General features: G+C 41.5%; 1 protein-coding gene across 3 annotated transcripts in view; it reads left to right on the top strand.

Annotated features, from left to right (window-relative positions):
* HSD11B1 (hydroxysteroid 11-beta dehydrogenase 1) overlaps nucleotides 1-23,553 on the top strand; it is a 55,713-nt gene that overhangs the window by 20,932 nt on the left and 11,228 nt on the right. The window contains exons 3-6 of one of the 3 annotated variants that reach the window (XM_008701200.2): nucleotides 8,209-8,322; nucleotides 9,072-9,202; nucleotides 9,949-10,060; nucleotides 10,191-10,376. In XM_008701200.2, the coding sequence (XP_008699422.1) occupies nucleotides 8,235-8,322; nucleotides 9,072-9,202; nucleotides 9,949-10,060; nucleotides 10,191-10,376 (517 nt within the window). In that variant the 5' untranslated portion in view covers nucleotides 8,209-8,234. Of the gene's footprint in view, nucleotides 1-8,152; nucleotides 8,323-9,071; nucleotides 9,203-9,948; nucleotides 10,061-10,190; nucleotides 10,377-23,553 lie in introns of those variants that run through there. The other 2 variants (XM_008701201.2, XM_008701199.2) reach the window with 2 other exon arrangements.

Raw genomic sequence — 23,553 nt, 5'->3', positions numbered from 1 at the left:
TCTGTGCCACTTCTGGGATTGCCAGATAAAACACAGAATGCCCAGTTAAACCCGAATTTCAGATAAACAAGGAATACTGTTTTAGTATAAGTATATCCCACTCAGTTGTAGGAAATTTTACCACCCCAAGATATGTCTTTTTGGCACATTGATTATTCTAAGTTGGTTATTTTTAATAAATTGAAGGCACAAGAGAAACTCTGAAAACCAAGTAGAAGTTACCTTTTTGTAAGAGACATTTACATGTATAAGGGGAAAATCTCCATTTGTAAGGGTGTATCCCTCAGTATCAGGAGGAAGGAGGTGACTCTAATTCCCTAGAAAACGTTATCAATGGAGAAAGCAGGGACTTAAATCTGAATAACAACCTTACACTTGAGTACTGTGCTTTTCCTGGTAACTTCCCATAGCTGACTCCCTACCCACATTTTTTGTCTTTAGCTGGAGATGGTATTTCAGGGGTAGCATCAGCCTTTTCAGGAAGTTAGTTTTCCTGGGTCTCTCCCATGTATATAGGAGGCATACATGTTATTTAACTTTTTTATTTACTTTCTCCTGTTAATCTTGCTTATGTCAATTTGATTCTTAGATCAGCTAGAAGAACCTTAAAAGGCATAGGAAAAGTTTTCCTCCCTAACACAATAGTTGAGATTATACATAGCCCCAAAATGTACTTGCTGTTTATATATATCCATGGTTCAGATATATTTGTTGACTATATATATCTTAAAAAACGTATTCTGCAATTCAAATTTAACTGGGTGTCCTGTATTTCTATTTGCTAATCTGGCAAACCTGCTTCTCACCAAAGGGATGTGGTTTCTCTCTAATGTTGAAGGCACGGGCACCCTAAAGAAACACACCCAGCTGAAGCTGCCATGCCACCTTGATGTGCTTCCTGAAAGCTGGACTGAATGACCAAGAAAATACACAAGATCGGCCAAAGACCAAATGTGTGAGCCATGTGGTGGCCTTGCTGGAGTCAGCCACCTCAGCTGTGTGGGCCTCTCCCACTGCTCCTCTCATGTTACCAGTGTTTTACCAAAGTTGCCAGGGAGTAACTTTTTCACTTACTGTAGGTGGGCCCTATCTCTTCTCCATGCTCAGATGCAAATCCATGGGAGTTAGGCCAAAGGAAAAACCTGAAAAACTGCAACTACAGCATGTTTAGAATTGTCTCTACCCCACTCCCACTGAGGGGTAGGGATCAGACCACACTCCCGGCCTCATCAGGTACCTTTTCTTTCCCAAGAGGCTCTTGACTCTCCCACACAAATGGATTCTAGGTAGTCTGCCCCAACAGTCTTCCAGCCACAGACCATATGTGACAGGTGAGGACAGGACAGCATACACAGCACAGTTTAGCCCATCTCTAGTTCATTTTCCCAATCTTGAGATTACACTAGTTAGAGAAGATGAGCAAAATCTGTCCATTAGGAGTGGGGTCATGCAGAAGGATTGACGAAGAACTTCTCCCCCATACTTCATTAGGTATACAGGAGAGGAAAAAGAAAGGAGGGACTTCGGAGGAACCTGTGTTATTAGATAATAAAGTAGTGGTTGTGTCCATAGCCTAGAACAGATTTTGGCAGCCATGGTGCAGACTGAGTTCCTCAAAAATCAGACCTGAGAAACTGGATTGGGATGGGTGGGAAAAGTAGAGAAAGGGAGAATTTTATGCATTCTAATATGCTAAGATCCTTTCCTGTCTCAGCATGTTGGCGGTGTTTTCCCAGGGAAGGGAGAATCTCCAAAACAAAAGGGTTCACCCACCTTTTACTCTGAGGTCTTCCCACTCTTCCCCTGGTAAGATTAGTTTCCAAAAAGAAGAGACCACTTAACAAAGCTACTAAACAGTCCCGAAAAGCCCCACAGAAATGACAGGTGCACCTTTCATGACCCACATCTTATGCCAAATGCATGGAAATTCCTCTTTGGCTGCCTTTCCTCACAGTTTTGCCACCCACTGTTTGTCCTATCTGATCTGGCCCATCCCTCATAGTCCCTTTCCCATTCAACGTCCTGCTTTTCTCACCTCGTTGCTTCTTGACCCACTTATTCAGGTGAGAATGATCAAATCAGAATTTCTGGCTGGGCTGGGACATGTACCTCCAGCTGAGAGGGACCCACTCTGAATTTTTTAAGACTGCCAGGTTGTGTTTAGGTATTTCACTGAAAGCCTGCTCTAAAGTGTGCATGGTTGATGCATTACAAAGGAGGGCCTGCATGAAGGAGTGGAGGGAACAGCTAGCTTTGTTGCCATGGCAGTGAAAGGAACTTTACTTGAATAGTGAAAATATGACTCAAAACAATTGCTAGGTGAAAGATTCATATTTCCTTTTGTCTTTCTTATTTATTTTTTTTACTATGTTGAGAACCACTAGAAGAGGAGTAGGGAGTGGGGCTGAAGGTTCTAACCGGAATGCTGAATCCCAGTGATGTCCCTGGATTTAAGAAGGCTGCAGAAAGATAGCAATTTTCTCATTGCTGCAGCACCTCAGAAACACTAAAACAGCAAAGTTCACTGATTGCCTATTTTGGAGCAGGGCTAGGGGGAGATGGAGAGAGACAAAGATAAAAAGATCCAGTCCCCATACTCCAGGAGCTTACAGGCTAATGAGAAAAGCAGGCATGAAGATATGAACGTACTGTGGATCGATGTTTATTACATAATCTGGTCAAAGTGGCACCCCCGAGATCCTCTTGGGGGTAAAAAGGTCCATTATTTTCATAATCACATTAAGACATTATTTGCCTTTTTTCTTATTCTTTCACGGGTTTTCTAGAAGCTACAGGATGTGTGATAATACAAAGCATAATACATGTATACTTACATATTCTTGAGTTGAAAAAAAGTTCTCAGTCTTGGATGACTGGCTGGCTCAGTCCGTAGAGCACAGAACACTTGATCTCAGGGTCGTGAGTTCAAGCCCCATGTTAGGCGTAGAACTTACTTCAAAAAAATTCTCAGTCCTAATTTCTTGTAAAGGAACCTCCACTTATTTTTTTCAAAAAAAATTTTCAGTAGTCTCTACACCCAACATGGGGCTTGAACTCACAACCCCAAGATCAAGAGTTGCATGCTCCACCAACTGAGCCAGCCAGGATCCCCCCCGCCCCCCGGTCTCAATTTCTAATACATCAATATCAATAGTTAAAGCCACATATAGGCGCACTTCATTTTATGGCATTTTGCTTTATTGTGCTTTGCAAATATTGTGTTTTTTATAAGTTGAAGGTTTACAGCAACCCTGTATCAAGCAAGTCTATCAACAACATTGCTCACTTTTTGTCTCTGTGTTATACTTGGATAATTCTCACAATATTTCAAACTTTTTCATTATTATCTTTGTTACGGTCTGTGATAAGTGATCTTTGACGTTACTATTGTAATTGTTTTGGGGCTCCACAAACTGTGCCCACGTAAGATGGCAAAATTAATCAATAAACAGTGTTCCAACTCCTCACCAACTGGCCATTCCCTCATCTCTCTCCTCCCCCTCAGGCCTCCCTATTCCCTGAGACACAACAACATTGAAATTAGGCCAACTAATCACCCTATAAGCTTCTAAGCGCTCCAGTGAAGGGAAGAGGCACACATCTCTCACTTTAAATCATAAGCTAGATAAAATGATTAACCTGAGTGAAGAAGGCGTGCCGAGAGCCGAGCTAGGCTGAAAGCTAGTGCTCCTGTGCCAGCTGGCCCAGTTGTGAGTTCAAGGGAAAAGTTCTCAAAGGAAATTAACAATGCTGATTTAGCAAACGCCCAAATGATAAGGAAGTGAAAGGGCCTTATTACTGATATGAAGAACCCTTGAGTGGTCTGGATAGAAGTTCAAATAGCCATGACCTTCCCTTAAACCAAAGCCTGATCTAGAGCAAGGCCCTAAGTCTCTTCAATTCTATGAAGGCTGAGAGGTGAGTAAGCGGCAGGAGCAGAGGTTGGTTCCTAAAGTTTAAGGACAGAAGCCGTCTCCATAACCTAAAACTGCAAGGTGAAGCAGCAAGTTATCCAGAAGATCGAGCTAAGATCATCACCGAAGGTGGCTACACTAAAAAACAGATTTTCTTTTTCTTTTTCTTTTTCTTTTTCTTTTTCTTTTTCTTTTTCTTTTTCTTTTTCTTTTTCTTTTTCTTTCTCTTTCTCTTTCTCTTTCTCTTTCTCTTTCTCTTTCTCTTTCTCTTCTTTCTTTCTTTCTTTCTTTCTTTCTTTCTTTCTTTCTTTCTTTTTTTTCTTCTTTTTTTTTTGACAGAGAGACAGCCAGCGAGAGAGGGAACACAAGCAGGCGGAGTGGGAGAGGAAGAAGCAGGCTCCCAGAGGAGGAGCCTGATGCGGGGCTCGATCCTGGAACTCCGGGATCACGCCCTGAGATGAAGGCAGATGCTTAATGACTGAGCCACCCAGGCGCCCCTAAACAACAGGTTTTCTATTTAGACAAAACAGCTTGCTTTTGGAAGAAGATGCCATCTAGGACTTTCACAGCTAGAGAGGAAAAGTCAACGCCTGGCTTCAAAGCTTCAAAGGATAAGCTAACTCTCTTGTTAAGGCCTAACGCAGCTGGTGACTTTAAGTTGAAGCCAATACTCATGTACCATTCTGAAAATCCTGGGGTCCTTAAGAATTATGCTAAATCTACTCTGCCTGTGATCTAGCGATAGAACAGCAAAGCCTGGATGACAGCACATCCATTTACAGAATATTTTAAGTCCACTGTTGAAACCTACTGCTCAGAAAAAAAATTGTTTTTTCAAAATATTACTATTGATTGACAATGCACCTGGTCACCAAAGGGGATCTTATGGAGAGTGTAATTAGATTAATGTTATTTTCATGCTTGCTAATACAACATCCATTCTGCAGTCCATGGATCAAGGACTAATTTTGACTTTCAAGTGTTTTTACTTAAGAAGTACATTTCAGGGCACCTGGGTGGTTAAGCATTTGCCTTCAGCTCAGGTCATCTCAGGTCATGATCTTAGGGTCCTGGAATCAAGCCCTACAATGGGCTCCCTGCTCAGCAGGGAGCCTGATTCTCCCTCTCCCTTGGCCCCTCCCCCCACCCATGCTGTCTCTGTCTCTCTTTCTCTCTCCCCTCCAAATAAATAAATAAAATCTTATTTAAAAAAAAAGAAATACATTTCATAAAGTTATAGCTGCCATAGATAGTGATTCCTCTGATGAATCTGGGCAAAGTAAATTGAAAGCCTCCTGGAAAGAACTCATCATTCTAGTGCCATTAAAAACATTCATGATTTATGAAAAGAGGTTCAAATAGTAACATTAACAGGAATTTGGAAGAAGGTGATTCTGACTCTCTGGGATGACTTTGAGGGGTTCAAGACTTTAGTGGAGGAAGTAACTGCAGATGTGGTGGAAATAGCAAGAGAACTAGAATTAGCAGTGGAGCCTGAAGATATGGGTGAATTGTTTCAATCTCAGGAGAATACTTAATGGACGAGGAGTTGCTTGTTATGGGAGAGCAAACAAAGTGGTTTCCTAAGAAGTAATCTATTCCTGTTGAAGGTGCTGTGAAGATTTTTGAAATAACAGAAGATTTTGAATACTGCATAAACTTAGTTGATAAAGTGGCAGCAGGGTTTGAGAGACTTGACTCCAATTTTTGAAAGAAGTTCTACTGTGGGTAAAATGCCATCAGACAGTATTGTATACTGCAGAGAAATCATTCATGAAAAAAGGAGTCAATCAACGTGACAAACTTTACTGTTGTCTTATTTTTAGAAATTGCCACAGCCACCCAACCATCAGCAACCACCACCCTGATCCCTTGGTAGCCGTCAGTATTGAGGGAAGACCCTCCACCAGCAAAAAGATGAAAACTAGCTAAAAACTCAGAGGATGGTTAGCATTTTTTAGCAATAAAGTATTTTTTTAAATTAAAGCATAGATATTTTCAAGACATAATGCTATTTCACACTAAACAGATTACAGTATAGTGTAAACATAGTTTTCACATGCACAGGGAAACCAAAAACTTCATTGGACTCACTTTATTGTGATATTTGCTGTATGATGGGGGTCTGGAACTGAACCTACACTATCTCCAAAGTATGCCTCTAGGCAAAAATGGAGAGCCTCAATACTTTTTAAGAATGTGTAGGGATCCTAAGATCAAAAATTTTGAGACTTAATATATCATCTACCATCACACAGTGTCCTCATTTCTCATAAATCCATTTTACTGGTTAAAAATTATTTCACCTATTTCATGAAAATTACTTTATTGAATGCTTTCTCTGTATCCTTATTTTCTAGCACAATAATGATTAAAAATGTCTGTGTTTTTTTATGTGCCTGTTTGTGTCTAAATGGGTCTTCCAAGCAGCACAATGTGGACTTCAATTTTTAGTTCAGCCAACAATCAGCGATAGTCGATGCATTTGTTTTATGTTCCACCACCTGCAGTTCATCTTACTTATTGTTATTTTTGCTTTCTTTAAATGTATGCTTTCTGTAGTGCACCTTCAAGTCTTTTTTTTAATCAGATAATAAACTTCCCTCTTCTGTCCATTTTTCTACCACTTCAGCAGCATCAGATTTTAAAGTAACTTTTCATTGTTTTCTATAATTTTGCTATTAATAGGATAGTACTAAGAAAATAAAACTTGAAATTTCCTTCCCTCTGGAGATGAAAATGTTACAAGTCTGTAACGTGTCTTGGCAGCATAAAACCCTTTACAAAATTATGCATATATATCTTGCAGTTCTGTCAGGATGTAATGTAATTTCCCGCTTGAATTTTCTTTATATATATTTTTTCTATTTTGTCTTCCATAAACCTTGAGCTCTAGCTAGCCCTCAACTGTTGTCAAATCTTCATTGTTTTCTGGAAGTGAAATTCACAGCTGTGAGCCTTTGTTGACAAATTATTTCATCTCCTCTGGGTCTTAAATTATTTTCCCTTACTCTGAAGTGAAAACTCAGTGAGTGTTTCCATATACTGTACTTAGGGTCATAACTCAATTTCTTTTAATCTTGTGTGAACCCCCAATCCCCGCCCTCAACCCACATTCCTCCTCCCAAAACACAGGTACCCATTCTTATCCTAACATTTCAATGGTTTTCTCGACTCTTGATAATTTGCAGAATTCTGTATTTGCTCTGCGATGGGGGAATTTTTATGGTTGGTTAGTTGGTTTGAAGTTGAAAAACTTAACAAGAATATATCTTAAATTCTTTTCCTGACGACTGTTCCTTACTGAATTCTTGTAACAAACATTCTGAAGTGGTTATTTCTATATTTCTGTGATACATTCTAAATTATTAGGCATTTCCCCCTCTGACCCTTTGATTGTTACTAGATCAATCTTCAGCTGGATGTGGGCTTTGGGGGCTAATTTTGCTTCAACGGTGCTAGTCATTTTTGCTTCTGGACCAGATCTCCTCTTCCTAACATCTTCACGTGTCTTGTTCCTCTATAGCATTTACAAGACCCAGTTTAATAGCTTAGTGCCTTTTTTTTTTTTGGCACTCATTATTTCTTCTTTATTTGCTGTTAAAGTAATAAGTGTACGTTCCGTTGCACTTGCCTGAGAGTCTTGAACTGGTCTTGGGTTTCCCGCCATCTGGGTTCTGGCTGGCTTGCATTCTCCTTTGATGTTGTAATACTTGTTCATTGAACTTGAGTGTGGGGCTTATAGGGCTTGTTTGCTTTTTTTCCCCCCAAGATGTGCACATTTTTTTCTTAAGCTTATTTTTCTGTTTTGTGCTGTTATTTTTAATTGCTTCCGACTGGGAGGTGGGGCCAAGAGTGAGATTTGGCTTGAATTTGGCTTGAATTTGCTATTACTCACATTTCCACAGAAACCCCGCACACACTTTCTCTCTGCCTTTGACATACCACTTTTGAAAGGCCGTTGATTCTTGGCATAAATGGTGTTAAGAAGAAGATGGGCTCTGGGTAGGGATGTTCAGGAATCCAGTCCTGTACAGTCATGAGCTTGGCCATCTGGAAGTCTCTTCTTGCTCAATGAAATGGAGTAAACATTGTCCATTATGAAATCCACCACACAGGCTGCCAGGGACGAATGGGATCCCACCCAAAGCCAATCGCTGCTCTGACAGGGAAATTGGCTAGCACTGCCTGAGACTACTCCAGCCTCCCCCGTCCCTGATGTCACAATTCAGAGGCTGCTGCCTGCCTAGGAGGTTGTAGAAAGCTCTGTAGGTTCTCTCTGTGTGTCCTACAGGGCTCCTCGGGCCAGGTCTCTGTCTGATGGCTTTTATGAAAAAATATCTCCCCCCCATTCTGGGGTTCTTCTTGGCCTACTACTACTATTCCGCGAATGAGGAATTCAGACCAGGTAAGTACCAATGTATCTAATTTTGGAGGAATAGATAAAAAAAAAAAAACCACAGGGGTGGCTGGAATGTTTCTGAGGATCAAGATGAGTTCCTGATCCCCAAAGTTGCTGAACAAGAGGAACCCTGAGGTGGGACTGTATTCCTGTGTCTTCCAGACATGGGCTCTGGGTAATAGTGATGTGGGGAGGGGTAATCATGTAGCCAACAGATTGCCAAATAGTCCATGCTTTATTTGGCACCCTTAATGGAAAGCAATTTCAGATTCCCTACAAAAATGAGGGTAATTCCAAAATTTACAGCACAGCCAGATAATGGGGCTCTAAGGAGAGACTGATAAGTGGGAGACAAGAAAGGACTCTGGAGTTGATGACTAAATAGAAGTGAGGGAAAATCCCTGGAATCTCTATGAGCACATGTGTTTTGATGATTTTTTGAGTTTTATTTCAAATGAGTAAAATTGGATAGTCCAGAAATGTCTGGAACTCCAGTGTCTTAGCTGAAGCTTCTGTCTATGGACATTTTTAAGAAGGACAGCAAGAAGGCTTGTTTTGAGCAGTCAAGCTGAGCCTCCTTTTCAGAGCATATTTATGAAAGACTTGAACTGTTCCATCATTGATGTATGCAGTTTGAGAAAAGTTGGTCTGGGCTCATAGCCTTTAGCCATTGAGATAAGGTTCCCCGCATCCAGAGTGGAAGGAAGATTGCTGCTGAGTTGGGCATGGCCCTCACTTTCTTTTGGGTTTCACAGAGATGCTCCAAGGGAAGAAAGTGATTGTCACAGGGGCCAGCAAGGGCATTGGAGAACAGATGGCCTATCATCTGGCAAAGATGGGAGCCCATGTGGTGGTGACAGCAAGGTCTAAAGAAACTCTAGAGAAGGTGAGAGCTCTGTGCCCACAGACACATGTACTCCTTATGTCACATACACACGCCAACATACAGAAGCTGGCACATCCAGACATAGACGCAAACACACACACACACACACAGGTTCAAGCACCCCCAGGAATATAAAGATAATGCACTTAAGTATTCATTCCTATGCACACACACATCTCTATCTATCATCTATCTATCTATCTATCTATCTATCTATCTATCCTCATAGACATGCCTATGCACACTCATTTAGACATGGAATCATGGATGTATAGATATGTGCTCGGACACCAAAATTCCAGTACCTACTCATGAATTCATATTCTCATCCCCATTCAGACTCTCAGACTCATGCTTTCTCATATACTCACACTTACAAACCCAAGGATACAAACATTCACAAACTTAGGGCTACTCACATGGAAACTAGCATCCATACCAACAATGAATTCAGATACTTGTATTCACAGAAACTCATAAGCACAAGTCATGAACTTAAACCCCAGCACTGTGATAATTTCGTTATTTATACCCTACCTGAAATACTTCAGACAGAGGACAAAGATCGTGGCAGGTTGCCTTTAGCAACACACACGTTCACTGAACTCATGCTCATGCACTCATGTCTCTACCGTTCGTATCAAAACAGGGTTGTGAGCAACTTCTCATTTAAACCCCCATGACTTCAGAGATTGCCCCCAAAGTCTGCAGCCAAGACCGACACCATTGCTGTTGTGTCCCTACAGGTGGTATCCCACTGCCTGGAGCTTGGAGCACCTTCGGCACACTACATTGCTGGCTCCATGGAGAATATGACCTTCGCAGAGCAATTTGTTGCCCAAGCTGGAAAGCTCATGGGTGAGGCCGCTTCTCCTCCCTCTTCTTCTGGACTCTGCTCTAAGGGTCACCGGGGAGCTCTGGGGAGGGGGAGAACGAGAAGAAAGGTATTGCCCCAGATGGTTTCTCTCAACACAGTCATCTCTTGCAGGGGGACTAGACATGCTCATTCTCAACCACATCACCAACAGTCCTATGAATCTATTTAGTGGTGATATCCACCTCGTGCGCAGAAGCATGGAAGTCAACTTCCTCAGCTACGTGGTCCTGAGTGTTGCCGCCTTGCCCATGCTGAAGCAGAGTGATGGAAGCATTGTTGTCGTCTCCTCGATGGCTGGTGAGTGGGGCAGGGACCAGTATGGAAGGCAGGAGTGGGAAACGTGCCAGGGATGGTGTTGGGGGCTCTGCAGTGAATGTGAAGTTTTATCAGTTTCCATGCAGAGAAGTAACACAATAGACTAGAATTTTAAGCGTTCACAGTGAAAAATCAATCAATCTTCCCAGTGATATTAAGCAAAAGCCGATTCACCGCTTGCCCCTGTACATGAAGAGGCAGGCATAGGAATGTGAGGCTTGGGTGTGTCAACTCAATGAGAAGCACGCATGATGAGGCAAAGAGACACTGTTAAGAACAAATGGGACCATAAGAAATAAGGGAATATTCAAGGTAGATGGGCTGCAAGTTCCTGGAAGGAACGGAGAAAGAGCAGTAATTCACAGTGCCCATGAGAAACTTGGTGGTTTGTGATCTACAAATGGAAGTCTAAAGGGACATCCCTGATCCTAAGGGAGAGACCTGGTCACGATGGATAAAAATGATTTTGCTTCTGCCATGACCAAAAGCTATAGGCCGGTGAAGTTAGTTGATGCAACGGTAGAACTGAGAAATAGAATATTTTAACATACAGGTGCCTGATGCGTGGGTTAGGCTAAGGCAAACTGAAATGAAGAACAGAAACAAATACACTATATTAGCCGATCTGCCTAAATTGGGAGTGGTCTCCAAAATCTGAACTCATTACCTTAAAAGTCCTATTGAAACACCAACAGGATAGGGAGAGAGTGTATACAGAGAAATATTCATGAAGAGAACACTGTGTGATCAAGAAAGGTCGTTGACTTTTTGGATGGTGGTAGTATCACAAGTTATCACCAATAAAGAGCTAGAGAGTTTCCAGCTTGGGGGATTCGTTTTGTCATGGGTCCAGGACAGAAGTCCCACACCTATTTGTTGATTAGTCAGAAGGATGTGGCAAACGCCAGGATTAAAGTCTGCAATCTAAATGTGGTTCCTGGCAATGTAAAAACAAATAACCTGAAGACTTTGTAATTCTTAAGTATTTCAAAACCATTATGAGCTATTACTGTAACCAAGAACACCATCTATGTTGTAAAGAATTCTATTTCCTGGACAGGAAAGGCCTGCATAGCGATGGGATAAAAGGGCAGTGTGTCTGTGCTACCCGCCAAATGGAGTGATTGATATGCATCCCTGCGCTTCCCAGACAACACAGACTCCCCACCCCTCCCCAGACACAGCCTCTCTCCAGGCTGAAAGGAAGGGAGAGCTTCCGGATGCATACTGAGTGGGAGGGTGCTGGGCACATCCCCAATCCATCCAAGCGCATTGGCCAAAACCCTCACATCAGTCATGGTGTAGGTGGCTTTAATGATTTAAGTTGATTAAATAATATATCCACTCTAGGCAAAGAGTGTGCTTCATCTTTGGCTAGAGAAATTTAACTTTCTATAATGTACACAGTGTCTTAACGTTGTCAGGAGGAACAAGAATTACTGTAGAAGTCCAAGGACAGGATGAAAGTCTGATAACCTCTGCTTCCACACATCTTCTACACCTACCAAAAGTCACTTCGTAATGTGTGTGGGCTCAGAGATGGAAATTTAGTTGAACTACTATCCTTCACATCTGCTCTTTGTACAGCCCAAAGAGTTCAGCCTGTTTGCTTTGAAACATGTCTGTGAACTTGCAAAGTACAGACAATGCTTTCTCTCCCTAACTGAAGCATTTTTCTGTTCCATGCTATATTTTTTTAAACATCCAGCAAACACATTCATTAATCCCTCCTCCTTAAGATCTGAATTCCACAAATGTGGGATGCTAATCCTCAAATTGATCCTAAGGTCAGCCAAGGAGTATTGGGATGGATTTTTAATCATTCCTTCCAGGGAATGCATTAAGCCATTTATTGAATTATGGTGATAAGCAATTATTATTATCCCCAGTGCATTTCCAGGTATTGCATTACATAGAAATCCTATACTTTGAATACATTCTTTAAAGCCTCAGCTTTAAATACGCTTCAGCATCGAGACACTATTGCTGCCTCTGGGAATTTCCTTACGGTCCACATCTACCCACCATTAAACACTGTTTGGGGCACCTACAGATCAAGTTTCTATGTATATATAATATCTATCATTGATTAGTCTCCCCTCCTTCCACTATGTGCTAGTTTGGCTACGAGTTCAGCTACTCTAACAAACACCCACATTTACACTGGCTGACACAAATCCAAATCTATTCTTCTCTCATAAAACAGCCTGGAGTAAGCGGTCCAAGGCTGATAATGGTAGTTCTGTCCCATGAAGTTGTCCAGGAACCTCTCTGTCTCAGAGCCACGATCCCTGGGGCATTATCCTCACCAGTAAGTCCAGGATGGTTCATTATTAGCACGTCAGAATTCCAGCTACAGAAAATGGAAAAAGAAGGATACAACCTGGAAGTTGTAGCCTCCTCTTCTGCCATGGTTGGCAGCCATTGTGGTCTTTCTTCAAAGTGGATTTGTGTCCAACTGAAAACCAGGGGTTCTAGTTCTACAAAAGACACTGATATTGATAAACAACTAGGAGTGTCTCCCCCATCACCCATGCCAAGATACACATAAGATCAGAAGGCGGTAGTCCCTCCAGGCCACCTCATGTTCCTACTGCATGCCACACACTCCCACTCCAGACTTGATCTCTCCAGACTTGAGGTCTGTCATGAAAACAAAAGCCCTTCCATTAGGCAGCAAGCAGTACGGGACACAGTGGGGCAGGTGGAAGCACAGAAAGAGAATGCTTAGATGATATTTGTGAAACAAACAGAGACAGAGATATTACTACTCCAATATGACTGGAAAAGAAATCACTGAATTGGGCAAAGAACAGTTAAAAACATCTGGAAAAAGTTTATCGGCCATTAATCAAAATGGGTCTTCTTGACTTAGGTTCAATTTTCAAAAAGTAAAGGTCACTGCACTTTCATACCCCTTGGCTCTGTGAACCCTGTAACTATGGCCCGTCCCATCAGTCACACGCATGACAGCCAGAATCCAACTTCTAAGGCTGCCGCTCTGCCCCTCCTTTACTGCCCCTTGGGACTCATGGACAAATCCTGCGATCCTCCTGCCCCCTTCTCCTCTCAGGGACCTCACTTCCCACGAAGTCCTTGTCAGTTCTCACCAGACCCTTTCCTCTTCCTTTTATCCAATACGTTTTGGAAAATTACCTTTAAAATTCCACTTCCTCCCCCCCTCTCTTTTTTGGCTTTATTGGTGATACAAATACTACTTACAACAATTATAGTACAAAGGCTAACCTCACTGGGCCAGCATTAAGTGTAGGGATATTGGTTTTTCTGTATCAAGAAAAATGTTAAGACATATTTTGAAGTGCAACTGCACATAATAAAATTCTGGGTTTCTTTAAATATTCAAAATGAAAAACTAAAGGAATAAGAGAACCCTGCCAATAGCCTCTGATGCTCAGACCTCTCTTTGAGAGCTCCTTAAGTGTCTCTGGTTACCTATTCATTATTTTCCAAGTAAATCCTCTTTTGAAAAGATTAACTTTCTGTATGTACTTTTTAAAGTCTTATTCAAATGTATTCCTTTTCTGGTTTACTCATTTCCAGCATTGCTTCATATATTTTTTTACACAGATGTATAATATTTCAGGCATATTATGAGATGACTAGCCAGGGGAAAATACCTCATAAGACAATGCTCTTGTGGGAAAACTCAAACCAATGTATGAAGTCACTTGTTGGACCTTAACCTGTTTGTGGGTTAAGGGCTGCCTGTGTGGTCTAAACCTACTTCAAGAATTCAACATTACAAAGAGGGAGGAAAAGAAATAAACCAGGTTTCTCAACTACACATATCAACTAACAGGATTTGGAATACCCATAACTGTGTTTTGCATCAAGACAAGAATATATGGATGTTAATCTCATCCCTGCCTTCAGCTCTCCATACCCACTTTTTCCTGAAAGGCAGACAGTGCCTCAATGTATGGATATACCTTGGAGTGTGGTGGGGAGAGGAGGGCCAGCGTCAAGGTCTTGGATGCAAGGGGGCCTAGGAACTAGAGTAGGAAGGCGTGATTTATCCCTCACCCAATTGTTTTATATTTTTCTAAGATGAATCTTTACCCTTAAATCCAATTGCCTCAGAAATAATTTCCAGGAACTACACTTTCCAAGGTGAGTGGAAGTGTTTATACGTGTGAATAGAGGTATTTACGTGGGCAGGAGCCAGGTGCTGCTGCAGCCTTCGACTATTTTGAAGAGAATGGGGGAGACGGGGTGTCAGGGGGAGATGAGGTATGCACATTTGTAGATATGTCATCTACAGGGTCTGGACAAAGGCCAAAAAAGAGATTCAAGTGAGAATCAACAACTTGGACATAAAAATTTCAGGAGCCATGGTTGCCTAGATTCAAGAGGTTGTGTTTGGGCAAACCTGAAGGATTGAGACAGAACCTGGACTCATCTTTGGGTTCACTGTGGTACCAGCCCTGAAAAAGGGGCAAGTAGAGATTTGCAAGGGGGGAAGGTGACTCCCTGCTGAAGACAGTAACAATTTAGTACAGATTGAGAACAAGATAATGCTATCCATGACAACCATTGATCTACCTTTCACCCTTGAAAGGCCAGCTAGAGCTTAAGTCGTCATGGCTACTTAACCCTGCTAGACTCTTGATTTTGTTCCAGTGCATTTCTTGGTGAAAATAGGAGTGTTCTACCATCATGTCTTTACATTTACTTACCAAGGAGTTTGAGAAGTCTTAGAACAAATACACTCTATTTGGAAATATACAAATAGAAAACTGGATCTTAAGAAAAGAAGAATATGGGGCGCCTGGGTGGCACAGCGGTTAAGCATCTGCCTTCAGCTCAGGGCGTGATCCCGGCGTTACGGGATCGAGCCCCGCGTCAGGCTCCTCCGCTATGAGCCTGCTTCTTCCTCTCCCACTCCCCCTGCTTGTGTTCCCTCTCTCGCTGGCTGTCTCTATCTCTGTCAAATAAATAAATAAAATCTTAAAAAAAAAAAGAAAAGAAGAATATAAGACCTGTTGAATCACTGTGTTGTACACCTGAAACTAATGTAACATTGTGTGTCAACTATACTTCAATAAACCCCAAAAAACCAAAAAGAGTATTTAAAAAGGCCAAAATTAGAGTCTACGCAGATGCACTGCTTGAGTTTCAAATTTGCCTCTTGAATTTTTAAAAAAATTTTATTTGTTTATTTGAGAGAGAGAAAGAGAGCATGAGTGGGGGTGGGCAGAGGGAGAGGGAGAAGCAAAGCAGACTCCCGCTGAGCAGGAAGCCCAAAACAGGACCCCGAGATCATGACCTGAGCTAAAGGCAGACACTTAACCAACTGAGCCACCCAAGTGCCCCATACCTCTTGAATTTTCTTAACAAAAAGAAAAAAAAGAGGCTCAGCATACAGATAAGATTATATTCAAAAGAAGAAGGTACTACAAGAAGCAAATAATATCTGAAATAAATTTCTCAGAAGACTGTAAAGTACATGCACAAAGTAATGAAAAGAGCAATGCCCCAACAACTTTCTTAAGTGGGTCCATATTTTAAAAACTACACACACACACACACACATACACACACTCTATGAATATCTGAAAAAAGAAGAAAAGTATAAAACTGAAAGTAAAAATCATCCATAATCATGCCAATATTTTGGAGAATTTCTTTCCAGATATAGATAGAGACATAAAACAATTATTTTCCTAGTGCCAGACATTTAGGTTCCTTTCAACGTTTTGCTATTTTAAAAATCCTGTAATAAATGTCTTCTGTGTAAATGTGTGGCTGAGTTGATGATTATTTCCTTGATAAATTCCTAGTACTAGATTTACTGGGTGAAATTATAGAAACATTTTGAAGTCTTTTGGTACATGTTTCCAAACTGTTTTAGATACAAGGAAAAATAAAAGACTAGACTTTTTAAATGTATAAAAATAAAAATGAATTTAGATGAATATGAGAATCCTGCCCCATTCCCACCCTGAGTATAGACATGAGGGTTCTTCTCATACCTACTTTGCAGAGTTCACAAAGTTTTTGGCAGTAGGTAAAAGAAAGTTTGTAGGTAAAAGAAAAAGTTGTTTAGTAGTCATAATTTTAATTTCTTTTTTTATTTGTGACAGTGGTGTTCTGTTTTTTATTACATTATATCTTATTTCCTACAGCAGCACATGGCATGTAGTGGATATTTAGTAAAGGCCAATAGTGAATTAATTACATTTTCATGTGTTTATGGGATGTTTATATTTTCTATTCTGTGAATTGTTTTCCCATGAGCCTGCCCATCAAGATGTTAGCAAAACTTTTCTAATAATAAATACACCTATTGATTTCATATGCAGCTTCTTGTTGCAAATGTTGGCAAAGGCATACCTTTGAAACTCAGCTAAGTATAAAACTGATACAGTGAAAAGTGAATTTGACATGGTGTGAATATAGACGTTTAGACAGTTGGGTTTGACCCAAGGAGAATTCCTGTTGAAATAAGTACTGATTTCAATAAGTAGAAGTCCACTCAAGATATTTCAAGAGGAGGAAGGCCTGGGCAGAGAGAGCATAACTTTACATCTGAGAAATTTATTCTACATATAAATTTGCAAAAGTGTTTGCAAAATATATTCATTCATTTATTTAAAAAATATGAATCGAGGGTCCACTCTGAGCCACACACAGTGCCAGATGCCAGAGCTATGGCAGTGAACAAGGAAGGCAAGGTAAGGGGCATCATTGTGGAGCCCCCATTCCAGTGTAAACCATCGTTACATTGTTTATAGTTACTAAAAAACTGAAAGCAATCTGAATATCCACCACTAGTGACAGGTTTCTAAACTACAGTGAAATACTAGGTAAATTTTTATACATACTGACTATCAAAATCATAATGTTTGAAAGAAAAGTAATTTAGAGAACAGTATATATAGTATGAGCCCAACTGTGTTTAAAGAAAGGGGCTTTTACCTTTCATTTTATAGACCTCGGAACTGTTTATTGCACAATGAGCTTAGAATAATTAGAAAAATTAGAATCATTTTTTTTTTAAATAAAAGTAAGGGACCAGGTTCTATATGGTAACCAGAACCAAAATATTTCTCCTCCCATGATGGCTGACTTGAGGGGAGGGAAGGCCAGAGGTTGTGCTCAGTCTCACAAGTGAACAAGCAGATTTAAGTGACTGAAACTTCTGCATTACCAAATTCAAACTACTAAGTGCCATGGTGGGAGTGGAGTGTTGATTTTTGTTGTTTTGTTTTGTTTGTTTGCCTACAAAATTGTCAATTGCTGAGAACTTTATTCCCCCCACAGAGTAGCTGTAAGCGGGACACTCTCATATACTCCTGGTGGGGAAGAGTATGGTTTTTTTTAAATCACTTTTAAGTGGTTTCCACCACTGATCTTTAAAAGTCTAGTGCCTCATTGTCCATTTTGTCTAAACCAACTTGTCAGTAGGTATCAATAGCCTCAGACGTGCTTCCATCATTTCACTTAGCAGACATAATGTTGAGAATCTATCAAGATATAACTGTCAATCCAGTCACAGATGTATGCAGGAAAACATTTACCGCAGGATTTTTTTCAGCTTGTCTACCAATCGCAGGCAAGGCTACCAACACTGAGAATAGCCCACTGAAATGTGCCTGAATCAGCCATCACAGCCAACTGAAAGTTCAGGATCCAAGTAATGCACAGTCCATGTTATTATATGGGTTTTAAATTATTTGATATTTTCCCACAAAGTTGTCTGGTTCAGGAACTCCCATGTAATAGGTGCATAAAATAAATCTTTTATTTCTAGCATTAGAAAAGTAATTAACATTAAATAAATGTTAAACAATATTTAGAGAATATTATTTTTAAGGGGTGCCAGATCACTGGTCCACATTGGACATACATCTGTCTCAGTCTATCCCTGGGGAGGCCGCTGGGCTTATGGCAATTGTAGCTGATGGCAGGGCCCTGTCATACCTGCTTTACTCAGCACACCTGCTCCCCTTCTTCTCTCTCCATTAACCTCTGCTTCATTTGGCACCTGCTTCAACCTGGCTGCCACAGCCCTTTTCTCAGCCTAACAACTCTCAATATGCTTTAAACTTCTGCCCCATGGCCAGCTCTCCTGGTCTCTCAATCTCCCAATTCCAAATCCTCCCTCCCACCACCAGAAGAAGAGGTATCTAATTGTCTCAGCTGAATTTTATAAGTCAATCCCCCAAGTTACTCATGACTTGACCAGCCTGGAGACACAATTATTGACTCAGGGCTAATCAATGAGGCCACGGGGAGGACAGAGTTAGGAAAGAAGCAGGGTGAACAATGGTTGACTTGTCTGAGTCATTTGCATAGCCTTTAGATAATCTTCCTTAAAGACTGCTTCTGTCAGCCCAGGTTTTCCAATGTGAGCAGGACAGGACAGGTTTGTGTCAGGGAGCAGAAGTGGCAGCCTGGCTCAGGATAGCAACGCTGAGATGAGGTGAGGAGGGCGTCCGTACAAGAGGCAGCAATGGTAGCCCGGTGTGAAGTTTCAGAGCTCAGGTGGGCCAAGAAGGGTGTCCGTGTGGCACCTGGCATGGAGTGCTAGAACTAAGAGGGGCGATGGGGACATCTGCAAAGGGTGCTGTCAAGGGGCAGCCCAACCTCGAGTGAAAAGGTTACCCATGTGCCCTGGTAGGAAGTGCCCAGGTGGGATGAGGAGGGCATCCACACAGAAGGCTCGGAAATAACTACAGAATAATTACGTACAAGGGACATTCATCAAATAAGTAATACATACTAAGGATGATGGATCTCGCTGTCAGTGTTACAAATTTGAATGAACCCTGTGATATTGGATTGGACCTGGAGGTGTCTATGAACCAATCATTCTTAATATCCATGAATAGATATGGTAATATAGATATGTATGTCTCTATATGCATGCATATATTCCCAGCTCTGTCTACTGAGAGGACCTGGGAGCACACTGAGTGTCCAGATCTTGGTTTCTAAATATCATTCTCCACTAAAAGGAGCCAAGTATTCTTGGAGAAATGGTTGATTCCAGGGCAGTGCCAGGAAAAGTTTAAGATGAACCTGAAAATCTTGTGCCAGTAATTTAAAAACTGCCCAAAGAATAATAGGGAGATGTTACTAGGACACAGAAACTTTTAAAAGGCTCCCACTAGCCAAACCTGGCACCATTGGGACATTCAAATAAATAATGATAATAACGGATTATAACCCATAAGATACAATAAAAATCCATGATGATATAAATAAATACATGAACAAATGGGGAGTGGAGAAGGCATTTCCATACAGTGGAAAGCTAAATGAGAAATATAGAAGGAGTGATGAAATTAGAAATAATTAGTAATAATTCAAAAAAATAATTAGTAATAATTCAGCCAGAAAGCATCAGTGGATGCCAAAACTAGTGGATAAAAGTTTAATAAGAAACATGGTATTTATACAGTCTTAAAGTACCACCCTACTCAACAACAGAAAAACAATGATTCAAAAATGAACAAAGGACTTGAACAGACATTTCTCCAAAGAAGACACGCAAATGACGAATGGGTCTATGAAAAGATACTCAACATCACTACTTATCAGAGAAATGTAGACCCAAACCATAATGAGGTATCACCAACAACTGTTGGGGTGGTCATTATAAAAAATAAGAACAAAACAAAACAAAATAAAAACAAAAACAGAAAGTAACAAGATCTGGTGAGGATGTAGAGAGACTAGAACCTTCGTGTACTGTTGGTGGGAATGTTAAATGGTGCAGCCACTATGGAAACTAGTGTAGAGGTTCCTCAAAAAATTAAGAATAGAATTACCGTATGATCCAGAAATTATATTCCTTGGTATATACTCAAAAGAACTGAAAGCACACCTCAAAAAAAACCAATAACTTTATACTCCTATTTATAGATGCATTATTCATAATAGCTAAATCATGGAAGCAACCCAAGTGTCCATCAGCAGATGAGAGGATAAGCAAAACGTAGTATATACATATAATTCAGACTTAAAAAGAAAGAAAACTCTGATAAATGCTACAACATGGATGGACCTTGAGGACAAGTGAAATAAACCAGTCACAAAAAGGCAAATATTATATAATTACACTTGCATAAGATACTTAGAGTAGTCAAAATCATAGAGATAGAAAATGGATGGTGGTTGCCAGGGGCTAGGGGTATGGGGGAATGGGGAGCTATTGTTAATAGACACACAGTTTCAGTGTGGCAAGATGAAAAGAGCTCTAGAGATGGATGCTGGTAATGACTGGCAGAACAATATGAATGTGCTTAATACCATTGAACTGTACACTTAACATTGGTTAAGATAGTTGTTTTTTTCTAAGTACCATCCTACAAAATGTTGTAGGAGGTTGAATGGTGACCCTCAAAAAGATGTGTCTATGTCCCAACTCCCTGAACTTATATATGTGACGTTATTTGGAAAAAGGGTCATTGCAGCTGTAATTAAGGATTTTGAGATGAGATCATCCTGGATGACCTGGGTAGGCTCTAAATCCAATGGCAAATATCCTTGAAAGAGACAGAAGAGAAGACATGGACGTAAGGAGAGAGCTGTGTAAAGAGAGAGGCAGAGTTTGGAGTGATATAGCTATGATGAATGCTGACAGCCACTAGAAGCTAGAGAAAGAAGGGAGGATTCTCTCTCCCCTAGAACCTTTGGAGGGCGTGCAGCCCAGCCAACACCTTGATTTCAGACTTCTGGTCTCCAGAACCATGAAAGAGTAAATTTCTGTTGTGGTAAGTCAGCCAGCTTGTAGTAACTTGATATGGCAGGTCTAGAAAATGAATAAAGTACTTTCCACATTTTTTTTTTATTTTAAAGATTTTATTTATTTATTTGACAGAGATAGAGACAGCCAGCAAGAGAGGGAACACAAGCAGGGGGAGTGGGAGAGGAAGAAGCAGGCTCATAGCAGAGGAGCCCGATGTGGGCCTCGATCCCATAACGCTGGGATCACACCCTGAGCCAAAGGCAGACGCTTAACCGCTGTGCCACCCAGGCGCCCCACTTTCCACATTTTGATAGTCGCATTGTGGTTATGTCCAAGGATGCCCCTCTGTGTAGGAAATGCACACTAACATATTCGGGGCGGTGGGACATTGGGTCAGCGATGATCTCCATTACAGCAATTATTCCCAAATGGTTCAGGAAGGGGAAGGGAGAGGTCCTTTGTACTATTCTTGCAACTCTTCTCTAAGCTTGAAATTATTTCAAAAGAAAAAAAATCCCCATCCTAGGGATCCAGTGACTTGGAAGAGGTATGAGGGCGGATTTTGTGGGACTTTCTCGTGAGTTCCTTGGAGATCCCCTGTAGGAGATGTGCTAATGTTTCCTCCAGCTCACCCCTTTTGGCTTCTTCCTCAGCTCCAAGGCTTTGATCAACCCATCCCCCTGGGCCCAGTCCACCCCACCATCCCTGGGCAGGTGACCCCAGGCCAGCTCCCCTCCATGGGCTCCACATTTGGTTTCTGAGAAGCCTGATGCTTACTGATATATTTAATCCCACATTGCACTTAACCAGTTCCCAAACTCCAGTGGACACTTGCAAAGGTCTCCAAATAATCTTAAAGCCTCTCTTATGACGGGAATGCAAATGCCTCCCTGACCCCCAGTGGATGAACACGTATGACAGTAACAACTCTCCTTTCTCCAAGCATAACTATTTAGGCTGGATGTGGGTGATTAGGTAATACTAGTGGAACTGGTGGGCCCAGCCTTCAACTGTGGGGGCTCTTGAAATCTACTCTCTTAGTCTCACCTTGGGAGATGTGTTTATGCTCAGATCAAAAGGAAGAGTCACATTTCATGGCCTTGTACATGCACAGGAAAGCTCTTGCCAAAGTCATCTTGCAAAACCTAGCTAACAGGTTTTATCTTACTTATCTCTGCTACATTTTGCACTGTTTCAACATCATATCCTCCTCTTTTGTGTTCAGCCAAAACACCCCTCCCCCCCCCCGCCCCCTGGTGTCATGTCCTCTGGCCACCCTGAATGCTTTGTCGCAGTTCTCTTCATGCCGAAGTCTTACCGTTGGTTTCCTTAAGATTCTTTCCCTCCTGAGCCCTCTTCTCTTCTCACTCAACATACTCTCCCTCGGCATTGCCATCCATTCCCATTGCTTCAATTACCACTGGATTGTGGGTTTTCTCACTACTTACAATGACACCTCAGGTTCTCCAATGCCTGGAGTAGAAACATGGATTTATCTTTAGAACCCAACTCAACCCAAACAACTCAAGAGGTTAGACCCTGCGGGGCCCAGCTCAGGAAATATTTTTAGGAAGAGCTGGATAAAAGGGGCAGGATCCAGGATGAGTTCCCAGCCTCGAAGCCACCAGGGCATGGTGAACCCCAAGTTGGGGCTTGCTCCGTAGAATATGTGGTGCATTTGCCTGGGGTCGCTCTGAAAGTCTGAAGGCAGGCAGAAATGAGTCTTTCCATCCTGCACGCTTTCTTCAGAGCTCTCAACTCAAGCAGTTTGAAATCTGCCTTTGAAATGGAAATACTGTAATTTCAAAATCTCAGCAGGGCAGTTGGGGATGGAGGGTGTGGAGTGGATGAACAAAAGCTCCGAGGCCTGCTTTTGACCTCTTCTTCTCAGCTAACAAGCTCCAGCGCACAGCTAAGCTGCCAGCCCTCTGGCTCTAGCTGTTCCTACAGTGGCGAAGTCCCAGCGTTTCTGGGACAGAGCTAATTGCAAACAGTATGTCCCATTCATCACCAAGTCTGCACTCTTACTTGTCAGACTCCATGTCCCATATTTTGCTTCAGAAAATATGATCACCAGAGCTCTGTTTCTCTACGGGCTAAAACTTCCCAGGAGAGAAATCAAGCTCACATACATCTACTCTGCTGTGATGGCTCCATTCTCCCCACGTAAACGAGACTCGACCTCGGGCAGAAGCACTCAGGCTTCTACCCCTTCACTTTCATGACAGTTTCATTCAAATTAGTACATTTATTTACTTGTTCATTTGACTTAATTAAGCTCATACTCCGGCATGTTTTCCAACTGGTAGTTGAACAAGTGAATCTTGTGGGCTGCAGTCGGAAAACAACTTTATTCTTTCCCGCGGACCCATTTATGGGTTTGCTCATCCCTGAACCTGGATGTGATGGCAGGCAGACGGCAACGCTCTAGGATAAGAAAAG

Source organism: Ursus maritimus, unplaced genomic scaffold (assembly GCF_017311325.1).
Source record: "Ursus maritimus isolate PB19 unplaced genomic scaffold, ASM1731132v1 scaffold_2, whole genome shotgun sequence".
NCBI classification, from domain to species: Eukaryota; Metazoa; Chordata; class Mammalia; order Carnivora; family Ursidae; genus Ursus; species Ursus maritimus.
Note: the sequence above shows the minus strand (reverse complement) of the source record. Positions and strands in the feature narration are given on the sequence as shown.